The 10,500-nt window shown below is 41.5% G+C and overlaps 1 protein-coding gene across 1 annotated transcript; it reads left to right on the top strand.

Moving 5' to 3' along the window:
• Positions 1-6,204: 6,204 nt before the first annotated feature.
• LOC149239038 (uncharacterized) lies at positions 6,205-9,585 on the top strand. The gene has a single exon (XM_089369732.1). It carries the CDS (start codon positions 6,205-6,207, stop codon positions 9,583-9,585), a length of 3,381 nt encoding a protein of 1,126 aa, XP_089225858.1.
• The last annotated feature ends 915 nt before the right edge of the window (positions 9,586-10,500 follow it).

Below are 10,500 nucleotides of genomic sequence, written 5' to 3'. Positions count from 1 at the left end.
TTGCTCAAGAAAATGAGAAATTGATTGAAGTGACAAACATGGAGATGGAATATAAGCCGCAGTATGAAGATGTTGATCTGATGTCGAGGGAACCATAGGTCATCCCCTAGTCTCCACCACCTCTAACAGTAGAGCCATCCTCAAGCGAGCAAGGGGATGTTTTTCTCCTTGATGATGATCCAGTAATGGATTTGTACAATCTATTGTTAGATGGGTTCCAAAAGAGGATTGTACAAGCATGGAGAAAGCCCTTCCTTGATGATCATGCATCACCAACATTCATTATAGAAAGGGTGATAGTGTCAAACACTAGGAAGTATCCAGATCCCATTGTCGAAGCCAACTTGACATATGCAGGACAAACTAGGTCAAATGTCCAGTATTTGACAGCCGAAGATGAGCAATTGGCACATAACTAGCAGGATGGCAGGTAAGAGGAAAAAAACCTCTGAGTAACAATGAAAAATGTAATTTCCGCACTGGAGGAAATGAGAGCAGTGATACTTGCTGAAGTATCAACACTTGGAGAAACCATGTGGAAACTCTATGATGGGTTTGTCACCGTACGAAAAGAACTTGTCTATTTGCATAGGTTACAGTAGCAGAGAGAAGAGTTTGTTAAAACTCTCAAGAACATACAACCTACCATTACCTATGTGCAAGAGTGGAAAATGTGGTACAAAGGGGCACTTCTTGATTTAGTGAAGAAAATGAAGCCATAGGAAGAGATGGAGAAATTGAAGGTTCGAATGTTGATTCAGAACAACAAGCATCTCACCTCATTCACTAGAACCATTCAAACCTCATATGTATAGGTGTATATTAGTTTGGATTTCTTGGTGAGAACACACTAGATACCATTATATTAGATATCATTTTTGGGATTCAACTGCGTTAAGTAAGTCATTCAAACGTATGACCATTTCCATGAGAGGTAGTCGTAACTGACTAATTTCTCATGATTTTTGAATAGTTCACTTAGCACTCATTGCATCGGGTGATGCTCACAGGGGTGAAGAAGTGGGATTGAAACTAGTGAAATGTGGAGAACGAATCACATAGCATCAATCATCACTTCCGGGGCTTGCACCCGGTAACCAGGACTTCCCAGGAGGTCACCCATCCCAGAACTCCTCTGGCTCAAGCGCGCTTAACTGTGGAGTTTTTCCACAATCAAGCCCACTTAGCTTGCTACCCCATTTGCAAAACCTTAGCAAGTATTGTGCCTCATGAACCATTCAAGTAGAGATCCCTTGACTCTTTTTTTGAATTTAAGTATGGGGGATTTACGCAGTGCATTAGTCGGTTCCCTCACCAAAGCTAAACCTAAGAACCAAGTCCAACAGGAGGTCGAAGAGTACTTGGAGTAGCTGAGACAAAGTTCCACTAGCGAAGACTTGGAGCTGAGCAGATAGAACATGAAAAATTTCATCAGCGGTCCTCTCAAAGTCAGAATGATGTTGCTCATGCTTCAAAACAAGTTGGACACAGGTTCCAAGACAGCGTACCCAGAGCCATGGAGGCTAGATTTCTCTTCCCGTAAGACATTGTTACACAGTTTGGGAACATCACCACACAATACCAAGCTTGGCACCAATATGTGACTGAGAAGCGGCAAGTGGAGGTTGTTGAGCTAGACTTCTCCCAAACTCCAGCATCCTAGTGTTGTTTCTTGTTAGGCTGTCAAGTTGCCTCCACCCTATTTTTTCTTATATACGTAAAAGTGTAAAATGTAATCTTATTTGTAGTTATGTTATATGTGAAATTCCAATTCTCAATATTGGAATATGAAAAGTCATCATTTAATGTAATGTGCCATTTTGTAAAGAAGTTGAAGAGTCATGAGGGTAGTCCAAAGGTCACAAAGGGGAGTTGAAGAGTCATCCGTCTTGTCATAAATAGAAACTCATAACTCATGTAACATGCTTTTGAGAGCCAAGCATTTGGCTAGGCTTAGGCTTAGAAAGAGCTTGGGAGTGTTATAAAGTGCCTTGGCTTCTCCATAGCATAGAGCAAGTATACTTCTTTGGAGGAGCAGGTTTTCTTGACTGTAATGTTCCACTATTGGGGCTAACAGACGTCAATGGTGTATATATGAATGGAACTTTCACTTATAACAATAAATCAGAGCCAACACGCTTTCATTTATATGTTGTGAATATAATAGGACTATTCTTGTTGTATTTGCAATGTATGTTATTTAACTTACGCATATGGTTATGAACTATTCTGTTTTCATTTGTATGAATCTTGTTGAATGCGCGCTGTTGGATGAACTCATCACTTTAACTTGTGGATTATTCCACATCTTAGCTTGTGATGTCATTTTTCTCATGTGTTCCTTTCAAGTTGCGTATTATTACAAACTTCCAAGGGACACACTTCCTTTTCCCTTTGTGTGTTGGAACCTTCATGCAATGCACTTGACTCTCTATAGTGTCACACACTTACTCTCATCCAAGGTTACCATACTTCCCTCTGCCTATTTCCGCAGTCAAGGCATAACATTACCACCCGCTGCTGGGACTCGTACTCCAAATGGTGTGAGGTCTAGTTGGGACTTCATATTGGGAAGATACCCTGAATGTTGGTGGGTCCACTACTGTCTACATAACCTCAATTTAATTAATAACTAGTTGGAATGTTTCTTTATTATATTAAAAAATATATATTTTAAAAACACTTTAGTCTTGAAATCTATAACTATTTTAGAATAGGATATTTAAATTTTTTAATTTAACAATTATATTAAATGAAAAATATTTAATTTTAGTTGAATATTAATAAAATATTACCTGGATATGTTTGTTTATTTTATAATTTAGTTTCTGAAATAGATTTTTAATTTAATAATTATAGTAGATGAAAGATATTCAATCTTTATTGAATATTCTTAAAATATTTACTTCAATATGTTTGTGTATTTTCTAATTCAGCCTCCAAAATTAATTTTTAATTTAATAATTATAGTAGATGAAAGAAATTTAATCTTTGTTGAATATTCATAAAATATTTACTTAAGTATGTTTGTTTGTCTTATAATTCAGTCTCCAATATTTGAATATATTTATCAATAACTAAAAGTGGATAGTGGGAATTTAAACTTGATGAAATATTATAAAATATTCTTAATAGTAGTTAACAAATAAAAAATTGGGATTTCTCTTAATATTAATTTTTTGTTGATCATGGTCAACCAAGGTCAACCATGGTCAACCAAGTTCGGCCATGGTCAACCATGTTTTATAGAATTAATTATGGTGAACCATGGTCAATCATGATCAAACATGGTCTAATGTCGCATTGTGGCAACACTTGTCTCAATATGAAAATCAACCATGGTAAACTGTGGTCCAACATTGCATTATGACAAAGTTTGTCTCGATATGAAAATCAATCACGGTCAAGTGTAGTCAACCATGGTCAAAAATCACATTGTGAGAAGGGTTGTCTCAATATGAAAATCAACCATGGTTAAGCATGGTCAACCATATTTATGTTAGGGTTTATATGCCTTGGGTTTATAAGAGTGATCCCCTAGGTTTAATATTATTCCCTTAGGTGATCATTAAGATGATTCATATTAGGAGCTGTTCTGGGGGGCGATGAAGCGAGCGCTTCGAGCTAGGGTTTTCACAGGTGCGCAGGTCTGACAGAGGACTACGGTGACAGAGGTTGGTTCCTTCGACGGGGGAGGGAATCCGTGGACAGGGTCTGCGGCCCTATCGACTGTAACGACTTTTTCAGCCCAGTTATTTTTTCAAGAAAACTAGGGTTTAAACCTAGCCGATAATACTGAACGAGATGGACGAGACAGGGGGGGGGGCTGCAAACCCCTCCTTCAAAAATATAGTGATGGGAGAAACCAGTTCAGAAGGAAGTCCAAACGGAAACAAGGAAAACCTAGCCCCGGTAATGGGCAACATATGGCAGAAGAGAATGAAAGGAAAATGCCTTCCACGAGCTCAGAAAAAACCCAGGTATGTCATACCCTTCAATAAACTGGAGGAATATAATAGCTATATGAAGGATCATGCATTAATCTGCAAATTTATCGGCTATTGGCCTTCAGAAAAGGAGCTGAATAGGTGGATAGATCAGCGATGGAAACCCCGGGGTCATATAGATCTTAAACTGGGAGCGCAGGGTTTCTTCACGGCTGTATTTACGAACCTGGAAGATAAGAACAGAATTTTTGAGGAAGGGCCGTACTTCCTGAATAATGCAGGCCTGTTTATGAAGCACTGGGAGGAGCGGTATAACCCTGAAAAAGAAAAACTAATGGATGCTCCGGTGTGGGTTAGGTTGTTTGGGTTACCTGATGAGTTTTGGGACCCGGAAATCTTGGAAGGAATAGGCAACTCAATAGGTAGTTTTGTGAAGACTGCAGAGGCCACCAGAAGAGGAAAGTATAATGCCTTTGCTAGAATTTGTGTTTTCATGAACTTAGCTGAACCACTCCCGGAAAATATTGAGTTGGAATACCATGATGAAGTCTGGACGCAGGCGCTTGATTATGAACACATTCCCTTCCGCTGTCGGAAATGTCATGAGTATGGCCACTTATACAGGAACTGCCCATTGAATAAAGAGGAAGGGGAGAAGCCAGGAAAAGATAGGGCAGCAGACAAAGAGGACGGCTTCCAGCAAGTCTATAGGAAGAAACGGCCAAACAAGGAAAACCTGAAACCCAAAACGCAAGAAACACCCAGCACAATAAAAAGCCAAAATAAGTTCCAGGTGTTGCAAGATAATGCGGAAGGGTATGAAGTAAATTTGAATGACGATGAAGACCCAGAGAACTCGCCCATGGAGGTTTCCCGAGAAGAGAAAGAGAAAGCAAAAAGCCCATACAAACCAAACAAGGAACAAACAGAGGAAAAAGAGACGGACGAAACAATGGAATCACATATGGAAGTTGAAAACCAAATGGAAAATGAGGCCGAAGAGGAAAAGCTAATGAAGAGACTGCTACAGGAGTGGAAGTATTTGGATAGCAGATTTATACCAGAAAAACAGAAACAGTTATTCAAGGAGGCCTTCCAGAAATACAAGGAACGGAAAGGGGAAAACCTGGAAAAACAAATAACAGAGGTTGAGGAAAAGCAGAAAGAAGTGATGGAAATGGACAATGCTGGCAAAAGCAGCAGGAAAAGAGGACGGAGAACGCTAAATGAAACTATCCAATCGGTGGGTGAAACACTGATCAACTCTGGTAAAGTGATACCTCTGTCAGAGGTATTTTTCCCCTCCCTCCAAAAGTTTTAAATGATTATTGTTAGCTGGAATATTAGGGGCCTACATAGTAAGGGGAAGCAAAGATATTTGCGAGATAAACTCAAAAAAGAAAAACCTAGCATTTTAATACTGCAGGAGACTAAAATTGAGGTACACCAGTTAGAAGAAATAGTTGAAAGAAATAGATTGAATTACAAAGTTATGGGACAGGATGCCATAGGAGTTGCTGGAGGAATAGCAATATTGTGGAACCCAAATGAAATACTTCTAGACAAGTGGACTAGCATGCATGGAATCTTGACCGGGCTGGGCAGGATAGTGGGGACCAAGGAAAAAGTGGTCATCACAGGTGTATATGGACCCACAAACCCTGGAGAAAAAGAAAACTTTATCAGAAGTTTGAGAATGACCCGACAACTTTTTTCTGGACAACCTTGGATCATTGGAGGAGACTTTAACCTAATCAGATCCCTGGAAGAGAAAAAAGGGGGAGTTCGAAGGCTGGATCAATTCATGGACAAGTTCAATGAGATGATAGAGGACCTAAGAGTAGTAGATATGAAAACCATCAATGGAGTCTATACATGGAACAACCGAAGAGGAGGCAAGAACCAAATTGCCTCAAAACTAGATAGATTTCTAATATCTGAAGACATCTTGAACAGAGATATCTTTGTCGAAGCCAAGATCATCCCCTCCTTGGGCTCAGATCATTGGCCAATCCGATTGGAAGTCGACATTAAAAAGATCCAGGGCAAGAAGCCGTTTCGGTTTGAAGCATTCTGGTTACGGGATCCGAACTTCATAAAAAAAGCAGAAGAATGGTGGAACCAAAGTCGAGTGCAAGGTAGAGGAAAGATGCACACGTTTCATTTAAAACTAAAAGAACTGAAGATGAAGATTAAGAAATGGAACAAAGAAGAATTTGGCAACATCGTAGAAGACAAGCAAAAGTTAGAAAAGGAAATGGAGGACATCCAACAGAAAATAATTCTGGAAGGCAGGACTGAGGAGAGCATCGCCAAAGAAGGGATTCTGCTGGGAAGAATGGAAGAAAGAAGAAAGCAAGAGGAAATCCTATGGCGGCAAAAATCTAGAGTTAAATGGCTTCGGGAAGGGGAAAGAAATACAAAGTTTTTTCATCAGGCAATGGTTAAGCATAGACAGGGAAATAGAATTCTTTCCATTAAAGGGAATAATGGTACAAGGCTGGTGGAACAAAAGGAAATTGAGCAAACTCTAGTCGATCATCATAGAGGAATTCTCTCCGAACCCCAAGTAGATAGAGAGAGAGCTATCCAGGAAATATGCACTGCTATTCCCAGACTAGTTACGGAGGACCAGAACAAAGCCTTAATGAGGATGGTTACCTTAGAAGAGCTGGAAGAGACAGTGAAAGCAATGAGGAAGGGCACAGCACCGGGCCCGGACGGCTTTACAGTAGATTTCTACCAGGCTGGCTGGCATTTTCTTGGAAAAGAAATACTAGATTTGGTAGAAGAATCAAGGGTGCAACAGAAGGTATGGCCGGCTCTCAACTCAACCTTCTTTACTTTAATCCCTAAAGGTGAAAATATGGAGGATGCTAATGGCTTTAGACCGATAGCTCTTTGTAATGTAGTATATAAGATCATAACTTCTCTTATTGCTAGAAGATTAAAACCCTTGCTGGAAAGTTTAATATCGGCGGAGCAAACTGGTTTTGTGGAGGGGAGACAGATCTTGGATGGCTTAGTTGTCTCTCAAGAAGTTATCCACTCCCTCAAAGATAAAAAACGGAAAGGAATGATGATTAAGCTTGATTTATCCAAAGCCTACGATAGGCTCAACTGGAGATATCTGGAAAGAGTTCTTGCATGCTTCGGCTTTCACAAGAGATGGATTACATGGATCCACAATCTCATTTCTTCTCCTAACTTTTCAATCTTAGTCAATGGAAACCCTTCGAACACGTTTAATGCCTCCAGAGGTATTCGTCAAGGAGATCCACTGTCTCCTTTCCTGTTCATCGTGGCAGCAGAGGGTCTAGGAAGGTATATTACTCAGGAAAAAGCAGCTCAAAGATTAAAAGGACTTCGCTTATGGGGAGACAGACTCCCCCTTACGCATCAACAATTTGTTGACGATATAATGCTCTTTGGGGAGCCAACTGTTAAGGAAGTCAAACATCTAAAGAAAATCCTTGACCTGTTTGCTGAAGCTTCGGGACTTGAAATTAATCGGGATAAGTCATGTGTTTTTATCTTCAACACGGTGGATCAAGTGAAGACTCACCTTATTAGAATTCTGGGCTTCAAAAAGGGTGAACTGCCTACCAAGTATTTGGGTAACATGCTGGACTTCACGTCAAAAAGATTAAAGAATTGGCAGGGAATCTTAGATAGAATGAGGAAAAAAGTCTCGAGCTGGGCCTTTAGGGTCCTGAATATTGCTGGCAGAATTGTTTTAGCCAAATCGGTTTTGCAGGCTATACCTATTTATCCACTCTCAATAATGGCGGCCCCGAAAGGAGTTTATGGGAAGATTAGAGAAATTATCAGAAATTTCATTTGGCGAGGGTCGGAGGAAAAGAAGAAATGGGCCTTGGTGGCCTGGAATCAGCTTACAGAGAGGAAAGAGAAAGGTGGGTTGGGATTAAAAGACCCAGAACTGCTCAATCAAACCCTGGGAGCTAAACTTTGGTGGAGGTGGGTGCAAGGGGGAAATGACCTCTGGAAATCAATATGGAGAACAAAATATCGAATGCCAGACTCACAGGTAGACATTCTAAGACAAGAAGAAATGCCTCGCGGATCCGCGGTATGGGAACTGGCCAGCCAGAATAGAGACATTGTCAAGCAACATGCGTTCTGGGAAATCAGAGGAGGTAATGAGGCTCACTTCTGGGACGACAAATGGCAGCAAAGAGAAAGACTGACTAATATGCAGAGCCTTCATCCAATCAGAGGAAGAATTGAGGAGAATAGAACAAATGTCAAGGATTATTGGAATCCTGTCAACATGAATGATTGCTGGAGATCCTGGAAGGACCCATTAGAGTGGGATCAGAGTCTCAATCCAGACCTGCAGACGGCTTTCAATAAGGAAATGAATTCAAGGAAAATCAAGGTAAGGGACGGAAAAGATATCCTACGATGGGGTAATACCATGAGAGGACTTTTCTCAGTTAAGGAAGCATATTATCTGGCAAATCCCCACAATATCAATGATGGCCAACAGGACTGGAGGAAAATTTGGGATCTAAATTGGTGGCCCAAAGTAACCACTTTCGCTTGGATAGCTTTGAAAAACAAAATTCTTACTTGGGACCGCATCCAGAAACGGGGTTTCTCGGGACCTTCGAGCTGTTACCTGTGTAAAAATCATGAAGAAAGCAGAGATCATATCATGATCCATTGCCCGTATATTAAACAACTATGGTCTCATACAAAGCATACCTTTAATAAACCTGAGGTGGAGATTAGAGATTTCAACGAAATGGTTTTCCATTGGAGGGAGGAAACCTTCAAATGCAGAGTCATACAGAGAGCCTGGAACCTTGCCTCAGGTTTTGTAATATGGCTGGTATGGAAGGAACGTAATGCTAGAATTTTTAAAAGTGTTAATAAGGAGCCTGAGGCAATTTGGGAGCGGGTGGTAGAGGCGCTGAGAGAAACCATTCTGGTAGAGAGATGGCAGGACGAAGATTGGAAAGCAGATCCAGGGGAACACGAAATTTTGCGCAGACTAAACCTGAAATTTGAGATGGTGCAGTATCAATTCAGGAAAGATCAGGACATGAGGGTTAAAAGTCCAGACACGTTTACCTATCCCAGGGATCAATTTGTAAAACTAAATTTTGACGGGGCTTCTAAGGGCAACCCTGGGGATGCAGGGTTCGGGGGTATATTCCGTGACAGCAACAAACAAGTAAGATGGATATATGCTGACTGGGGAGGGAATATGACTAACAATGAGGCCGAGTTCTGGGCTCTCCACACTGGATTGCGAATAGCTATCAGAAATGGATATTCAAACTTGGAAATTTCGGGCGATTCCCAAATAGCCATTGAAATGGTTAAGAAACTCAGGAATGGCAAGGGGTGGGAAAAGGTGACTAAGAGCTGGCGCACAGCAGGTATCGTTCAGGAGATAGCGGATATGATTAAAAGAATAGACTACTGTATCTTCAATCATGTTCGAAGAAATGGCAATAAACCTGCGGACTGGCTGGCCAATTGGGGCAGCAGAGGACAGCAGAGCAGGATTGATAGTCAGTGGAGGAATCCGGAGGCAAACGGGGAATGGAAAGATCTACACACGCTCATTAAGGCTGATCATGATGGTGTCATCGGGGATCACACTTAGATTAATGAAAGACAGTAGTAAATGGCAGAGGTACGATCGAACTATGACCAAAGTTCGATTGCTTAAGGTGACGGTGTTATCGGGGAACACACTTCAATTAATGAAAGAGATGATCAAATGGCAAAGACACGATCGAACCATGACCAAAGTTCGATCACCTCAGGTGCTAAGTGGCATGCCAATTCATACAATGATGAAGCAGGAATTGAAAGGAGGTATAGTGGCGGCAGAGGGGATGAGTACCAAGGATTACGCATTCGATGCGATAATTAAGACGCATCAGCTGAGAGGGGAGATTAACGAGGTGTCAGGATACACCGTAGTAGATGTGATTATGGATGGAACGGTCGACGGTAGTGGGGTACCGGATCTAGATAGGAAGAGGCCGGGAACTCAAATTCGGGCATCATTATATATGCAATATACTAGAAACCGTCGAGTTCAAGAGAAACAAAATTCGATAAACAACTATCTTTGCGGGATAATTTGGAATCACTTTCAGAGTCTCCAGCGGAAGCAGTCGAAGCGGGGAAATAATCCGAGAAGGAAGAGCGGCAGGGCTGCAGGAGGCATGGAGACCCGTCAGAGAGGCCGAGGCGCAGGGGAGCGGGGTGTAATTGAGGAAGAATGGGAGCAAGGGAAGGGCAAAAGCCCCCTAAACCGGGAACCCCCAATCACAATTTGGGATACAGAGGACGACTCAGACGAGAAAGAAGAGGGAGGCTCTGGGAAAAGATCCAAGGAAATGCAAAAGAGGAGCTTTAAGGGCAGCACGCCCCAAGCGGAAACAAATTCGTCCATGCAGCAGGTTTCTGAAGATAGGCGCTCGGGGCTCCGCAAGAGAGGTCGTCCACTGAGCAGTGGGCAAAGCAAAACGCAGAAGGGGGATAAAGACCACGGAAAGACAGAGTATGA

Source organism: Pinus tabuliformis, chromosome 8 (assembly GCF_031772625.1).
Source record: "Pinus tabuliformis cultivar Carrire ecotype Pingquan chromosome 8, CPIR1, whole genome shotgun sequence".
Taxonomy (NCBI): Eukaryota; Viridiplantae; Streptophyta; class Pinopsida; order Pinales; family Pinaceae; genus Pinus; species Pinus tabuliformis.
Note: the sequence above shows the minus strand (reverse complement) of the source record. Positions and strands in the feature narration are given on the sequence as shown.